Source organism: Scophthalmus maximus, chromosome 7 (genome assembly GCF_022379125.1).
Source record: "Scophthalmus maximus strain ysfricsl-2021 chromosome 7, ASM2237912v1, whole genome shotgun sequence".
Lineage (NCBI taxonomy): Eukaryota > Metazoa > Chordata > Actinopteri > Pleuronectiformes > Scophthalmidae > Scophthalmus > Scophthalmus maximus.
Window position 1 is genome coordinate 14,562,116 of NC_061521.1, and position 16,634 is coordinate 14,578,749.

The 16,634-nt window shown below is 42.3% G+C and overlaps 3 protein-coding genes and 1 long non-coding RNA gene across 4 annotated transcripts; 2 read left to right on the plus strand and 2 right to left on the minus strand.

The window, feature by feature from the left end:
- Positions 1-23: 23 nt before the first annotated feature.
- Positions 24-2,029, plus strand: ch25hl1.1 (cholesterol 25-hydroxylase like 1, tandem duplicate 1). Its single transcript, XM_035641266.2, has one exon. It carries the CDS (start codon positions 163-165, stop codon positions 1,024-1,026), a length of 864 nt encoding a protein of 287 aa, XP_035497159.2. The 5' UTR covers positions 24-162; the 3' UTR covers positions 1,027-2,029.
- Positions 2,030-2,150: 121 nt separating this feature from the next.
- Positions 2,151-5,946, minus strand: kti12 (KTI12 chromatin associated homolog). The gene is made up of 9 exons (XM_035641267.1): positions 5,721-5,946; positions 4,744-4,795; positions 4,609-4,661; positions 4,439-4,494; positions 4,267-4,346; positions 3,968-4,127; positions 3,827-3,889; positions 3,087-3,155; positions 2,151-2,353 (listed from the first exon to the last, which is right to left on the minus strand). Exons 1-9 carry the CDS (start codon positions 5,869-5,871, stop codon positions 2,210-2,212), a joined length of 828 nt encoding a protein of 275 aa, XP_035497160.1. The 5' UTR covers positions 5,872-5,946; the 3' UTR covers positions 2,151-2,209.
- On the plus strand, positions 5,738-6,751 carry LOC118314690. The gene is made up of 2 exons (XR_004794699.2): positions 5,738-6,010; positions 6,535-6,751. It is a non-coding gene; the product is annotated as an uncharacterized LOC118314690 (long non-coding RNA).
- Positions 6,752-7,257: 506 nt separating this feature from the next.
- Positions 7,258-15,592, minus strand: znf592 (zinc finger protein 592). Its single transcript, XM_035641260.2, has 9 exons — positions 15,445-15,592; positions 12,743-14,985; positions 12,465-12,643; positions 12,183-12,356; positions 11,917-12,076; positions 11,270-11,530; positions 9,739-9,851; positions 9,495-9,636; positions 7,258-9,407 (listed from the first exon to the last, which is right to left on the minus strand). Exons 2-9 carry the CDS (start codon positions 14,963-14,965, stop codon positions 8,901-8,903), a joined length of 3,759 nt encoding a protein of 1,252 aa, XP_035497153.2. The 5' UTR covers positions 14,966-14,985; positions 15,445-15,592; the 3' UTR covers positions 7,258-8,900.
- Positions 15,593-16,634: the final 1,042 nt, after the last annotated feature.

The following is a 16,634-nucleotide window of genomic DNA, read 5'->3' on the forward strand; positions in this document are numbered from 1 at the left end:
GCTAGTCGACATTGAACTGCCGGGGGGGGGGGGGGGGGGGTGCAGGTCTGTGACTATTGAGAGCAAAGTCCCTTCTGTTGAACTCTAATATATAAAGGCAGAATTTTGTCTTGACCGTGAGTCTTGCAGCAGGAGCAGCAACGCTCATCACACTACAGCGAGATGTTGAACATCAGCGAGCTGCCCCTGCAGCTCCTGCCCTCCGGGGCATCAGACCGTCTCCTGCAGCCTTTCTGGGATTATTTGCTTTTTCACCACCTGCCTCTCATTTCCTCTCCGTTTTTCCCAGTCCTGCTCGCTTTTTCCAGTTTCTTCTTCAGTGTACCGTTCGCCGTCGTGGATCTCTTAGGAGAGAAGATGCCTGTAATGCATCAGTACAAGATCCAACCAGACAAACAGCCAACACTGACCATGATGGCTACAAGCTTACTCATTGCTCTGTATAACCACATCTTCTTTGTTCTCCCAGCTGTAATGATCTCCATGTTCATACTGCCTGCACCAACACTGCCACATGAGGCTCCTACTCTGTATGAGGTATTCGTCAGCGGACTGGCTTTACTTCTCCTCTTTGACACACAGTACTACATTTGGCATTTCATTCATCACAAGCATGCACAGCTCTACCGGTCGATCCACGCAATCCACCACGAGTACATGGCGCCTTTCTCGTGGTCGACTGAGCAGCTCAGCGTCCCAGAGCTGATGACCGTGGGACTCTGGAGCAACCAGAACCCTATTTTTCTGAAGTGTCACCCGCTGACCACATGGTGTGTCACGGTTTTCAGTATTTGGATGTCTGTGGAGGACCACATAGGCTACGACCTGCCGTGGACCCTCAACCGCCTGGTGCCTTTCGGTTTGCTGGGTGGTGCACCGGCCCATGACATGCACCACCAGAAGCCGAGCAGCAACTACGCTCCGTTCTTCAGTCACTGGGACATAATCTTTGGCACCAGCGTTCCTCTGAAGAAAAAGAAAAAAACTCCTAAGAAGATGGTAACAACTAAAAGCAATTCTTTGTAGCTTATTGTCACAAGTATTTCTCTTTGTGGAATCAAGTTCTTTATCTACTATGGTCTCTTATTTTGTAAAACTCTCCGTCTCCTTGCTGCTCCTCCTGGTTTATTTTGTGACACAGATTTCTCGGTGGTCTCACATACAATGAGAAAAGTTAATATTTTATGGTTAATGATTCAACAAAGTGATTGTTTGTTGAGATTCTGACACTATTGTCTCCACCTGTGTTCTATGTGAATATCAGTTATGTAAGAGTTGACACACCTTCATTCATTATTCTCCATGCACGTTATTTTTGCTCAGTCTTTCCAGTCATTCAAGTGAATTAACCAACAGTAATTAGACTGAAACTAAGTATACAGTTGCGTTAATGACTTCCTACTCTAGCTTTTCTCACAGTCCTCTTACATAATACCTAATACTTTTGTATTTTCTCTACTCAGCATTATTTTCCTTTCACATTCCACGAGAACACTAAGGAGCTTTTGATCAAGAAATCCAACTCCTGTTTGTCAAGCTAGTCGCCAAGAGGTTAACACAACATTAGTGGGATTAAGGCTAACTCCTATTCGGGAATATGTTCAGGTTTGACAGAACAAGATGATCTGGACAGACTTAATTGTGGTAATTATGACAAACGAGAACACAGGAAAAGGGGAAGACATCAGCACTAGATGCCAGGATTTCAAAAATACACGTGGAGTTATGGTTTCTTAAAATCAAGATATTCTCATTTTGAGTTTGAAGGTTTGTTTTTGACCTTGAAAATAGCAGTTTTGACGACAAACAGTCAACACAAGCTTCACTTAATAGGCATTTCATCTTCATGCCAACTGAGCAGCTCCATGTGCTGACGAAGGCCACAGGATGTGGATGAAAGCTTTGGACAGTTTGCCTTGTGATGATAAAAAAAATAAAATAAAAATCTTTCTTTCGTCTTTAATTCATTGGGTTCAGTTTCACCTCGTGTCTAGAAATTAATTTGTATCTACAATATATATGTATTTTTTTCAGGTAATTTAAAAAAAAAATCTCCATTACTGTAATGGTAATGACAGAATGTTTTGGTATCTCAGATTGTAAATGTTTGTAGATTCACCTAAAACAGCCAAAAACACACAAACATGCACTACATGTTTAAAATATATTTATTAGTCACATAAAAAAAAGAAGGCGGTGGTATAAAATGTCAGTGAAGGCTCTTATTTAAATACTGCACAAACATGTTGGAGATGTGTCCCGTGTTCTCTGTCGGATGCGTCTTGGTGTAGCTGATGAACTGGCGCCGTAGTTTCCGCAGCTCTGCCATGTTGATGCCCCTGGTGAGCTCGATGTTTAAAACATCAGGTTAAGGACGTTTGAGTAAAAAGAGTGCAAGCAGATTTGTTGTCTTCCTCGTGTTGTTTTCTACATTATCAAGAAGAGATAAGTATCTGAAGGTCACAGTATCACACGTCAATGTCCAAGGAGGACAACACAAAACCACACGACACAGTATTGAATGTAACAGTCATTACTTCAAAGTAAAAGTATGTAATTTAAGTCGGTTTCTGCTTTGATCAGTGCCTTCAAGAGGAGAAAATCAAAAGTGCTTGCTTTTGAGAAAGTGTGACGAGCTGCAGCTGCCAATAAAAATCAACTAATCTATGTAATTTGGTTTCTCTCCACCACCACATACATACATACCACAGTGTGTTATTACAGCCGAGACCTTTAACGGTTATCGGTTGATGTACCTTTCTTGTAAGTCCTTTGATGGACATGCATTCATCAACCTTCCCCTAACAAGTCATTTGATATAGAATTCTTTGCCTCCCACTGGTGAGGGGAACGACTTCTTCTAGGGAGGCAGATGAGGAACATGAGTCACCAGTAATGAACCGAGGCAACACGAATTTCAAACAGTCACTAGCTGCGACTGTAGATCCCTGCTCCCTGGATGTATAACATCACACGGGGGTTGCAAACATGAAAACAGGTCCACCAAAAGCTGCTTAATGAGAAAAGAAAATTGAGTTTGACATAATGTGGGCATGTAAATTATTATTATTTTTTGGAAAGGATATCTTTTCTGTAGCTCCCGGAACTGAAATGAGATCCCCGGGAACACTCGTCTTCTGTGCGTTAAAGATTGCCTAAAAATGTTTCAAATTATGTTCATCAAACACATGACATACAGAAGGTAACGTTACTTACTGAGAAATATAACTTTGGGACTGTAGGGAGTCCCATAGCGACACATAGACATTACAGGAAGGCAAGCATCAAATAAGATGCAACAAAGAACTAATTATTTCAGGCCACTAACTGCCGGACTCAGTAGCCCACCAAGGGGAAAGAGGAGGCCATTTTTTTATTGGCTGAAAGCCATTACCACATGACGTCACAGAGGTGTCATTAGATAGATAAATAATTACAGGAAGAAAGTTATTTATAAAACAGGATACACAACCAAGTACCAATCATAAAGTCACCTTTACATCACCCATGTGCAGAGGAGGACACGCCCCTGCACACAATACAATGGCTTTCATTCATTTTTAAAACCTTACATCTTATGAGATAACTGGCAGGTATCGGAAAGATTCCATCGTCTACAACCTGCGAGAGTTAATGCCATCACACCACTAAATGATAATACCTGCATATTTTTCATTCCATAATGGGCAAGTCTCACTTGACTTTGAAGTATGACAAAGAACACTGCAAATACAAACTGGCACCAGCAAAAAATAAATATACCAGGAGGAAACCCCCCCTCTGATAAATGAACAAATAACGCCCAAAACAAGTGATTAAAACATACCATTAAGACATCTTGTGTGATCCTGTCCAACTCATACAGGAAGTTCGCAGAGGACAGTGGTTGCTGTGAGGAAACACAAGGACCTATTACAATCAGGCAGCATGGCTGGAAATAAATCTGTTTGTGTGTTATGTCCCTTACACTCTGAGTAGACTGGTTGGGTGGGGGCGCTTTTCTTTTGAAAAGCGCGTCAGAGATGGCTTCAAACGGAAGCGTGTCCTCTTTAAGGATGGTGAAGAGAGGGCTGTCCCATCGGTTTCTGGAATCTGGGGCTTCAAATCTGAGAACTAAAGCGTCTAATCTACGAAAGGCAACGGAGAAGAGGCAAATTACAGAAATAAATAAAAGGAATGATGATGGCATAAAGGCACTTAAAAAAACAAACGTATCACATATAGACGTGCACCTACACTGCTTGTGCAGAGGCTTCTCAGACTCACATGTCCTGGGTGTACTGCTCAGCAGCGTCTCGACTCGTGTTCCACGTGGAGCTCTGTTCGTCTGACGTCAAACAGTACACCTTCATCAAAAGAAAGCAGAACGGTTTTCTTATGGCGACTAATTGACATTAAATTGTAACTTATTAGATAATAATAGATCTAGTGCACTTACGAGGCAGTGCGGTGTCTGTGTGTGTTTGATGAGACAGAACAGTTCATAGCGGTAGCCTGGAAGGTATATTTCAATAAAAAAATTTTTAAAAAGGTACAATCATTGACAAAATCACAATGTTTAAAATTGAGAATCCGCACAGCACACTGTTGAATATGAACACGATTTACCTTTTATGTAATTCAATGAGTCCAATATGACAATGTCGTCCTTGTTGACTTTTCTGCACGACAAACAAAACGGATGTTAACAGTGTCAGTGACAGAAGACGGGCATCAGTGATGGAATGGAATGGTGAAACTCACCTCTCTACTTCGGCTTTCAGAGCTGCTCGCACGTGTTTTTCCTTTTGGGAATCTGCAACATATTCAACACGGTTATGTTACCGCAGGCTTCGGCCAGGTCCGAGGTTAGTTTCTAGAAATCCGAAATTCAAAGCAGCCTTCTCCTCAGTGTTCTCAGCTATTTAAAACAACTGAACCAAACAGGGCTGTGCTACTTATTTCATCATTGAACAAAAAGCCTCTTTAATTCAGCCCGTTATACTGTACACAGGGACGGTCGGCACCAAAGTGCATGGGTAGATTGTGGACGACACATTTAACTTCAGTTGGAGCAGTAACATATAAAACTGCTGACGATAAATCTGAAAACCAAAACTTGTATTAATTTTTCAAACAGGTGACACCATTTTAAACATGTGTTTGTCATAAATCTTTCTTTTGAAACAAGCAAATGCTGTACTTTTTATTTACTGATGTTTTTTAAAAACCTGTTTTTACTCTGTAGCACTTTGAGATTGCTTTTAGCAATGAAAAGTGCTCTATAAATAAGATTTATTATTATATGTTGACAATCTAAGTCATGTAATATACTGTAATTGATACGATTTCTTATTATTTTTAAAGAATATCTATAATCCTGACAATAATCCTGATCAGTGGGAGGAGTCTTCATCATGGACCAATGAGGGGGGGGGAGACACTCACTCGCCAAACTCCATTCAAAATACCACTAATTTAACGCTGCCCAGATTCCCGTCAGACACGTGCTCTACCTTTCTCCCTCTGGCCGGTTGGGTTTTTATTATTTTCAGTCACCGGGGCACACCGGACATCGCCACAGAAACAAGTCTATTCCAACATTAACATTATAAACGAACTAGTTCTCTCTCTCTCACACACACACACACAGGCACACGCGCGCGCGCACACACACACGCACAGATGAATGAAACAGCTGATGACGACAGGAGGTTTGGTCGCGGTTCGCTTTAACTCGCCTGCGTAGACAGTGTTTTTCTCGACGCCCAGGGCTCCGTCCTCCACGACGTGAACCTTCAGCTTCGAGTTCTGTTCGAAATAGACCCGGAGCTCCTCCGCCCGCCGGGTTTTACCGCTACACGGGAAACCGCACATCACTACCAGAGGCATGGCCGCTGTTGTCAAACACACCGAGCACCGAGCGGACACGGCGATAAGAACCAAGATGACACTTTCACCCGGATGCGATAAGTACAACTGGGCTTTTTACTACGACCAACAGGGGGCGCCACAAAGCTGGAGATAATACGTGAGTAGTGATTATGTTTAGATAAGCTTCCATATCAGTATGTGAAAATACATCGAAATGAAACATATACTTCAATTTTATTATTTACTATTGATAATAAAGCAAAATAAAACAATGGGATATAGTTGGATTGATAACTTACAATAAAAATAATAGATGACAAGTGGTCTGACTTTCAAAACTAGTTTATTAACAGGTGGCACACAAATATAAGGTTACAAATAAATTGATCCATGAATAAAGCAGTGCATTACACTGTCATCTTCAATATGAAAATAACATATTCAAATAATAATGATTAAAAAAAACCCTCAAACATAGAATTATTTTTCCTTTTCATCAGTAGGATTGTTGATGGGAAAGGTTTCTCAAGCAGGGTCCCCTCCAACTCTGAAGGAATGGAAAAATATAATCAGTTGTACGGTCGATGGGTTAGTGATGATGATGATGATTATAATAATGATAACAATAATAATGATGAACTAACATGTCCAGTGCATGTTTCTCGTGTGTCCCTCGTGCAGTTTCCAACATTTGAATGAGAAGAGCCTGCAGGTCTCCCACTCTGTGCAGAGGACTGACGGCTCGTACTCCAGAGGGCACACTTACATCTTCAAAGGCAGAACCGTCCACTACGCTTTTCTTTCCCATGAAATGCCCTTAGTTGAATAAAGAAGTACAATCTCAATGTAAACTGTTAAAATTATATCTAAAAGAATAACAAAAAAATGTTATACAGTATATGTGTGTTATTTTTTCTTACCTGTTGCCCACAGATTGCCCCTCGGGTTCACCTTGATCTTTGAAACTTTATTTCTCAGCTCAGTCAGATCGAGAGTCATCGAAGATGTCATGGCAAAGTACGAGATGAGGATGAGAGACGACAGGAGTCCTGCTCTGCAGATTCTTGTCAAAGTGCCTGTCATTCCTCAAAATGTGTTTGTACGCAAACTCAACGTCAGTTAATTAAAATCTCCTCGACCTTCTCCTCCAGACGGGCAGTTATACTGAGAAAGGATGGGCTTAATAGTCTAATGACATGATGTCATCTGTCTGCAGTCGGTTTCTTATTGGATGCCTGATGCACTATCAAGTGCCATTTGGTCTTGCTATGACGGCTGTAAAGTATGTGACCGCCATGTCAAACCACTAATCGTCACACCCGAATACCTACACTTTCCCCCCGACCGTCCAGCAGTTCAATACAGAAACCAGTCTGTGACACAAGACCAGACACAAGGTAAATGTATAATTAAATGCACAGATTTATTTGTAAGTACTTTACGTAAACATACCAGCAAGGCACATGGGCCACTGCATGCTGAACAGATGTAATGGCTTAAGAAATGCTGTGAATCCAAGGGTTTCATTGGCTACTGTATGTACACGGGTCACTTTCCAACACGAGTCTCCTCACTGTACACAGTATCAAAAGTACAAATCTCTTTCAACAAGCATTACAAAAGAACAAGTCATTCTCTCCAGCCGCTGCAGAGCCGTGATCTAAAGATTACAGAGAAATAAAGGGCTCGTATAGCACTCACATAGAAAAGTTCATTTGCCAGTTGAGTCAATATGACCATATAACCTTACTATCATTCCCAAAATAATTTATAAAATTTCATAATGTGGAATAATACACATTTTTATAAACTAATTTTCTTCTTTACATTGCACTGAAATTTTTCCTGTGACTCTTCACACCCTATCAACAATCACTGCCATTTACCACGGAGGTAGGAGCTGTCATGTGTTCATAACTAAACGTTAGGTGTTGCTTTACAAATCAAGACCTGGGAGTGAGAAGGATAATCCCATCTTATTGTCGTCATGTTAGCAGGTCCTGATTTCCTAAACATTATCTCCAATATGCCGCCATACTTCACTTTTACGCCTGCTCTGGATGATCCAAAACAATGTACCCTGTTTTGACATTACATTTGACGGTCACTTGCCTAAAAAATACACTTCTGGCTATTTGAGGTATTGTCAATACTGCGGCGCCACAAATCAAAATCCCTCACCACGTTTCTCCCAAAATGCTCATTCAAAATAAAGTTTTTTTCTTTTCTAAAACAAAAGGCCAAATCTAGGACAACTCATGCACCCACAAATTAAACACGTTCAATAAGACGTAAAGAGTAATGTAATCTCTTGTTCTTGTGTACAGCCTCATTTTTATAGGCTTTGCTTTGCCAGACAACTCTGCACCTGTAATTGACATTAAAGGATACTTTAAAATAAAATAAAAAATTAACTGTTGAACCATGAATGCAGAAGTACTGCTTTTACATGACTACGGAGCTATATGTGTTGTGATAAATGGCGGCTAAAATTCTAGTTTCATACTGCAAAAATCATTGCAACAGTCAACGTAAAGGCTGAAACCTGAATCCCATTCAGGTTATTTTGTGTTGTATTAAATACTTCAGACAAAATTTAAGCTATTAAAATGAACCGCTGGTTACAAAGGCAAAAAAAAAAAATCCACCCCATCACCGTTACATCAACCAGACATACAAACGAACAGACGTTGCCGAGGCTCCCGTCAGGGTGGATCGAAAAAAGAAAAAAAACAAACCCCCGAAAGAAAAGGCTTCAGATGTTATACGAGTGCACTTACTGTTTGCTTGGAAGGCGAAATTAATACATTACCAACATGCAAAGTTAAATAAAAATATTAAAATATGAATATTAATTTTGTCCTCTCATTTATGAAAATACTGTTTGTTCCTAAATGTTAAGGATCTGCTTGAATATACTGCTTGGCCCAACCGCTCTGTACCAAATCCATGCATTAACGCCAATTACCCCTTGTTATTTTTACATGAAAAACACATTTCATTAGGGAAACTGAAGAACACATTACTGAAACATTACAGAGTCGTCGTCATTGCCGGAGAGAGACTGTTTGTGTGTGAGAGTGAGCGCTCAGTTTTAAATTACAGTCCGTGGTCTTGTCACAGTGCAGACTCGCTGGCTCTTCTGCCTGTGAGGGCTCAGTTTCATTTGGTAACAAATTATTTACCTCATCAGTCTCTGCTGATTTCCCCGACTGATTATCCTGCTCCTTCTCCCCAACTTCTGCCTTCTCCTCCTCCTCCCCTTCTTCCTCCATCGCCTCTTCTTCACGATCTTTGACTTTGTGTACGATAAAAAGATGTTTGTTGAGAGACAGCACTGATGCGAAACACAGGCCACAGTGGAGGCACTGAGGAGTGTTCTCGTCAGTTTTATGCTGAGGTATATGTTGCTGGAACTGTGTACTGTTGTCCGTGATGAAGCCACACTTTGAACAGCGCAACTGAGTTTTCAGGCGCTTCGCTGACGGAGCCTGGAAACTCCCCATGCGATCCCCCCTCTGTGTGCCAACAGCTGCTTTTTCTGATACAAGTCCCTGCAAATCACAAACACACACTTTAGCACAATGATCTATAACATTTGTATGTGTGCCTGCAGTTATTTGTGTTAAAAAAACAAATACCTTGCCCAAAGCCTTTTTCGACTCCAGGACGGCAGTTTTTGGCATTAGGCCAAGATCAGGATTCTTGATTCCGTGCATTAGACTGATGTGGTTCTTCAGCATCACGCTCGACGTGAACACTGTCTTTGTATCCGTGCAATACCTCCAGGTATGAAAGAAATTTTAATGGAAATTAATGATTTGACGGTTAATTTGATAAAACACTGTGACAAAACTGATTCAGTTCATTTTCAAACAATCTTACCAACAAGTGTAAATTTTCTTTTTTCCGTCATGGTCATTTCGAATGTGTCTCCTCAGACTGGTTGGAGAGTTGAAGGACTGCTCACAGTGCCGACATGGATACTTCTTCACTGACTGTTGGAATAAAAATACATTTAAAGACAAGTTAGAAATAAAAATGGTAGCTGAGAAACTTTAACCAAAACCCTTTTGAGTATAATTAGAAATTCACACGGAAAAGCATTTCATCCAATCAATCAGCTCCCACTCTGACCTCAGCTGAAGGACTCGCTGTCCTCAGAAGCAGCTGTCATCTGTCTTTTAATTCAGAGTGGCTGAAGAGTGTCAAAGAATTTGAAATATTGCAGAGTAATGGAACAAGAAGGAGCAACCATTTCCAATGTGCCCCGCTGATCGCAGACACATAAGATAGATGGAAAAGGACCAATTATTGCCAAATTACTACATTTACAGTTTGTTTTGTTGCCTCGAGATTTTTGTGACCTGCTGCATTAAACCACATTTGCTGTAACCACCAGTAACTACAAGGTGTTGCCAAATCAAATGGAATGGAAACCTTCCAAGATTACCACTGGAAACAATCAGAACCACCAGAACTATTGTTTTATGTTAACGTTGCTTTCAGGTGGAGTAAATGAAGACTATGCAGGATGAAAATGGGCGGTTTGTGGCCTAATGTATTTTATTCATCCCAACCAACATTGTATAATACTCTCACAGTGAAGCTGAATGTTCATTGTGAAACTGGAGGCCTTGATCATTTGTTGCAGATATAATCATAGGTTTAAGCTAAACAGACTAGTTGTATTGTACTTGTAGTAGAGACATAGTTGTATATGTGGATTACCCTAAAAAGTTACAGGAACACTTCAAAAGACTGATAGTCTGTATTTCCCCTTATTACTCACTGATATCAAATACAAGTTGACTAATGGGAAACAAACTGAAGATAAAAATGAATTTGTGAACACACACTGGCTTTGATCAGAAGTTTAGACAACATCAAGACCAAGAAAACAGTACCAACACTTTCCTGTATTTTCCTGATGATACTTAAAAAAGTCTCAAGAGTGTGGTTTTGTAGTTAAGGTGCCCGCTGCCGTCAGTATATTTTGTTATAAGATATTGCCGTGGTTCAGCTCCAGAATCAGACACCGTCCAATAAGCATGAGAACCTAAAACCGATAAATCATGAAAAAGATTGTACCTATTTTAACTGGTACAGCTTTTCCAGCCTTTATGGCACCAGTTTGGCGTCCTGGGAAACTCAGAGACTAATTGCATGCGTTGTAAATCATCCCATGTGATGCGACTCAGCCATGAGACAAGACAATAATTGGAGAAATAAGTGGGAAAAGGCAGGAGCGGGATATAAGAGGTAAATTGCTTCAGACTGAAAATGTGTAATTGAGTTTAAATAAAGAAGAAAAATGGAAACTCATATGCATTTTGTTCTTTAACATTTAGCCGTCTTATTATCTGTAACTGGACCGGGAGATTTTTGTCGAATCTAAAATTCAACGACCCCTTACCTTGCCGTGTTTGGTCTTCATGTGAGAAACATAGGATTCTCTCTCTGTGAAAGACTGCAGACACTCCCCACACGTCCAGCCAGCGGGCTTCACACGGGGTCTGCCGTCCTGCTCAGTCTTTCTTCTGGGACCATCTGCGGGTTTAACGGGACCGTGACTCTTCTGTCTTTTGAGGGAAGGAGCATCCTGGCACCAGTCGGCCTTGACAGATCGTCTGCAGCTTTTCTCTGTCTCTGCCGTCGTGTTTCCGACGTGCACACCCTGCAGAACAGAAAATAAAGTCAGTGGAGAAAAAATACATGACATAACAATATATGAAACTTACTTGCATCATGTGCAAATGTTTGCAGATTAAATACTGTGACTAAGCAGGAGCTGAGCTTTGGCTGGCAAATAAATAATGTGACACAGGCGCCAGGTTAAGTGTCCCTTTTTGTAGTTTCAAATAAAATGTTCATATTCCATAATAATGGAAATTAGAAACCACATTCAGTTTGTTTACATTATTCAAGTTTCAAGAATCATACAGGTCACCAAATACATGGATACATGTTTAAAACTGTGTGCAAACTTTTTTTGGAGGACTTTATTCTAGACTTACAAACGTACACAAGATCTCTTAGTAAAAAAGTACAATAAAAACAAACCTTGAAATGCTGCATTAATAACTGCTTTTGTGGAAAAACTGAGTTGCATTCTGGACACTTGAAAACACAGGTGACGCGTTTGTGGGCATTCTGATGGAAATGCTGAAACAGTAACTGCTTCTTCTTGAAAATGGTCTCACATGAACACTTATAGATTAACCTGCAAACCAAAGAGAAAAACTGATAAAAGGAACAGTAAAAACGGAATGTACATAATTATATATATATATATTTTTTTACAGCCGGGTCATGGGTTGTTCACTTACTGAGGGGTCGTCTTGTTAGCACCGTGTTTATTTTTCAAATGAACTTCACAGCCGTCAGATGTCTTTAAGGCAACTGGACACATGGAGCACTTATAAAAGACCTCACAGTGTTTCTCTTCAATGTGAGTCTTTTGTCCTTGAAAAGTCTTGAAAACCATATCACAGTGAAGACATCTGGGGTGGAAAAAAAGGGAAACACAATGCCACTTTCTGTATCACTGCTTTGTTCATGGCTAAGACTTTTTTTCATAAAAAGCCTGCGTTTCATGCTTGGCCACTTACTTGTACCAAGCCTTGCGTGCGTAGTGCAGACAGTTTTCCTTGACGTGCTTCTGGATGTCTGCAGAGCGACTCAGGGCACCACACTCGGGGCAGCAGTAAGGAGACTTGTGCCCATGAATGCGTTGGTGAGCACTGAAGCTACACTTGTTGGGAAGCAACATCGAGCACACCTTACATATCTGTGTTGGAAAAGAAAGAAAAGAGAAAAAGTGTCAGCCTTGAAAAAATACATAAAACCGAATGAAACCTTTTAATATTCTAACGAAACATCTACTCACTAGTCCTTCCACATCTTCTGCCGGCGTCTGGTAATGGCCTGCGAGTGCTTTGTGGTCAAGTAACTGCTTGTTACACTCCAAGCATCGGAGTGGGTGGCGAATGACGCTGTCGGGATATAAGGGCAGGACAGGTTGGCTTTTAGCGGAGGGTGACGGCAAGGTGTACGAGTCCACATTCACGGGTTCCACGCTCAGGGGTGCAAACATTTGTTCCTCTGCTATGGGTTTCATGTGGAGCTGTGTGCACTGCATGACCGTGCCATTGTTTTTGTGCTCCCGGGCATGAGCCAACAAGGCACACTTGTTGAAGAACACTATCGTCTTTGCACAGTGTGTACATCCGACTTCGATGTGAACGCTCCTCCTGCTGTAATGATACGCAAGACTCCTCTCCACGCCAAAGGAGTCGCCGCACTCCAGGCAGCAGTACCCGCGTGGTGGAAGGTTGATATTGCTCTCTGGAGGGGGGCTCAGGTTGGGCACATATGTAGGCACAGGGTTGGCATTGTTTAACAGTCTGTTCAGGGTTCCTGCTGCTGTGTTAGGAATGGACGTTCGAGGATAAGGGCTGGCTGTTTTGACCTGATGCACCAGTGGGACCGTGCTGCACACCGTAGACGAGATTGTGTGTTGGCTTTGTTGCTGAGAGGTGGACCGTGCAGCGACGGAAGCAGCAACACTGTGAGGGACCAGGTTCAAACTAGCTAAGTGCATTGCTTTGGGAAGGAAGTTTGTGCTCGTTTGATTGCCTGTTGTGGCTGACACCCTCTTTGGTTTCTGCCTCTGATGTGCAGCAGATCTTTTGACAGGACTGTTGGTTTTGTGAAATACTGCTGTGGCCTGTGTTGTGCCTGACCGTCTGGAGATTGCTTCTGATTTCTTATGTAAAACCTTTGGTGAAGATGCACTCGCTGGGGCGCCTTTGTTCTGTATTCCAACATCAACAGCCGCACTTTGAGACTGATGAGGAGACATGTTACAGTAAGAGTCTTCACTGATCATACTCTGAGATGGAGAGGATTCGTAGGTAGAATGAACTTCATCCGTTTCTGAATCAGGCAGCACACTGGTCACCGTGCGCTTGATCTGCCCAGATGTGGTTTTGATGGTCTTAATTCTGACCCTGGGTATAACAGGCGGTGACCCAGATGCCACCGCAGGGGATGCTTTGCCACTACTGTCGCTGCAGATACTTGCGGGACTATCAGAGGGTTTCATTAAACGTTTCACAGCTTCAAGTGGACTTCTGGGGCTCCGTGGGGATATGGGTACCTTGGGGCTGGCTTTCATGCAGTCGTTGTGAACTGCTGACGTCTCTCTAGGATTCGTCTGCTCACTTGGATCTGTTCTAGCATTCAGAGCTACCAACGCCTCAAGGCAAGAGGATAATTTAGATGTCTGGGATTTAGCATGTGGATAAGAGGTGGGAACATCCATTATGGTTCCTGAATTGCAGTTGGTCTCAATAAAGTTCTGGTTACTGCTTGGCGGGGGAAGTGCACGGTGTGCTTTAAGTGTAACATCCATTTTGTTACTGACACAGGCGTCAGAGGGCTCCTCACTTCTACTAATTTCTGCTTTGCTCCTGTGAGTGTTCTTGGGAATATCAGAGTCGTCAAACATGCTGAGGTCCAATTCCTTTGGATTGTCTGGTTGTGAAGGCTCCACCAAAACTGGAGCTTCTGGGAAACAGGGTCTCGCTTGATTTGGATGCATTTCATCTCGACCGCACCGAGTGTCTTCAGACTCAGGACTGGAAATGGGACTAAAATGAGAATGTGACTGGGAAAATATTGCTGCTCCATCCGGTTTGGGCTGAATAGGTGCCTTTCCCATAAACTCTCGTGAACTCTCCCCATTCAAAGCAGAGGCAAGTGCTTTCGAGAAGCCGCTGTTGGTTATTTCAGCAGGGTCCGTTGTCGTCTCTTCTCCCCTGAATCCATTTTGCAATAGTGATCCTGAGTGAAGCCTATCGCCAAAATCCTCCAACGACTCCTGGCGACTTGTGTTTTTCACAATAACACTCACAGCAGGTATATCAGGTGTTGTGACCGCTTGGTTGCTCAACAAGCTGTCGTCCAGGCACATCCCCGTGTGCTTCAGCTGACTCTCTGCCTCCTCATGACTTCCTTGGATGGGCTCCTTAGCATCCAACCCTGTGGCATCTGGGATGTCAAAGGCAGCCAGGAGATCATCGAAATCTGGGGTTTTCATGTCACCCATGGCCGCGCAGTCTCATAAACCTACAGAAACACAAAGAAGGTTATTCTTTAATGCACTCTGTGGGCACTGCAGGCGGAACTTTATACACCGCAACTGTCTTTAAAATCTGACGGGCAACCATTGAACAGCTGGCTAACGTCCAACCCTTAGCTTTAGCTAGCAAGTTGCGTGTACCTGCTGGATGTCGTCTAAGCAGCTACTGTTTTGAAGCAAAAAAATATGTACACAGACATCGTACGTTATTTAACACTCAACTACGACGGTTATGCTCACGTGGTTGTCAAGTATCAGTCACTTCAAAGGCCGAACAACACAAGTTGTTTTGGTGTTAGCATAGCTAACGCTGAGAAGATAGTCAGCTAGCGGAGTGGCTACGTTACGCTAGCAACCTAGCTTAGCAACATGTTAGCGCGAAAATAAATTTACCTTAACCAGTAAACTACACTCGCTAAATTACATCAACGCACACGTCCACCCACCATTTGATCCGCTTATGTTTTACAGCTCCTGTGAATGGACCAGATAGGCTGTTAACAGAGGAGCGGAGTGTTGGCCAGCGAGGTTTGTCTGTAGCAGGGTTCCATAGCTAGGCTACAAGCTACTAGCGTCAACTTCGTTTTTTTCCTTTCCTGTCGCTGAGCGATTAACCCCTCGGCGCTGTCTTACAGGCGAGAGGCGCTGCCGTATAGTCTGCTTGCAACGGCACCGCAGGTCCACCAGAAGGAGGGAGAGAGCGTGTTGTGTCTCAGCTGCTGCAAACACATAGACTATGGCATTGCCCTGTGTGATAGTAGTCACAAGTAGGGAGGTAAGGCATCATGTTAACACCATGTTTACACAAAGATCGAATTTAGAACATGTGCATATCAGAGGGGCCCCAGGAAGGCCCTAACTAATCACACACCGTGTCTTGTCTCTCTTCTGTAAAGACGATGTAGTCCCGATATGTCAAGCATCTCAAAATCCTGATTAGATAGATATATAGATATATGGGCAGGCGTGACCTCCTCCAATCCATTGTGTCAGTCAATGCTTCAATTAGTGTTTTGTCAATTTAAAGTCAGGAAGTAAATAAAGGAAACCTGGCATCAGATCTACTGTTTGCTCTTGTCAGTAATCTGGTTATGTTGAAAATCACAGGATGAAGATAAGGTGTTGTTTTACTGCTTGTTTTTTAATATATGTACCTTTGACTATGTGGTAAGCAACTGATTGTATTTCCTTGGTGAAAAAAAGTTTCAGTGGAATCCAATGTAGATAGGTTATCAACGAAACTGGTTCAATATTTGCCAGCCCGATGATGTGGAAGGCCTCAATTTACACTGTTATCTGGAACCGGAACTAAACTCGCCCCAGTTTCCCTGTGGTGTTTACACTTTGTGGGCCATTTAAGGCCAAATGCCCTGCCATACACTATGAATGGCTGTCTGTGACTTACAGAGGACTGCCTTAATGTAGAAAAAGCGTAGTGGAAGGGCAGACTCAGCTTTTAGCTTGTCTTACATCCTGTAAGACAAGATTGAGGGAGTGAAGGCTCTCTGGGCTCCCTTCCCGCTTGCCAGGCAGTACAGTTGTGACACCTATTCCTCTTAAGTTTATTTGTGTGTGTGTGTGTGTGTGTTTGGATATTGATTTCTGTAAATGGCAAATTTCTAATCTTAATTTAAAG

What these genes read in the sequence shown, in the direction of transcription:
- ch25hl1.1 (XM_035641266.2), top strand. Translation starts at nt 163, where the DNA reads ATGTTGAACATCAGCGAGCTGCCCCTGCAGCTCCTGCCCTCCGGGGCA.
- kti12 (XM_035641267.1), bottom strand. Translation starts at nt 5,871, where the DNA reads ATGCCTCTGGTAGTGATGTGCGGTTTCCCGTGTAGCGGTAAAACCCGG. An exon ending in CACAGACACCGCACTGCCTC is followed by an intron (nt 4,347 to 4,438) that starts GTAAGTGCACTA and finishes CTTTTGATGAAG; the next exon opens with GTGTACTGTTTGACGTCAGA. An exon ending in TTCCGGGAGCTACAGAAAAG is followed by an intron (nt 2,354 to 3,086) that starts ATATCCTTTCCA and finishes GATGTTTTAAAC; the next exon opens with ATCGAGCTCACCAGGGGCAT.
- znf592 (XM_035641260.2), bottom strand. Translation starts at nt 14,965, where the DNA reads ATGGGTGACATGAAAACCCCAGATTTCGATGATCTCCTGGCTGCCTTT. An exon ending in CAGAAGATGTGGAAGGACTA is followed by an intron (nt 12,644 to 12,742) that starts GTGAGTAGATGT and finishes TTTCCAACACAG; the next exon opens with ATATGTAAGGTGTGCTCGAT. An exon ending in TATTAATGCAGCATTTCAAG is followed by an intron (nt 11,531 to 11,916) that starts GTTTGTTTTTAT and finishes TCTGTTCTGCAG; the next exon opens with GGTGTGCACGTCGGAAACAC.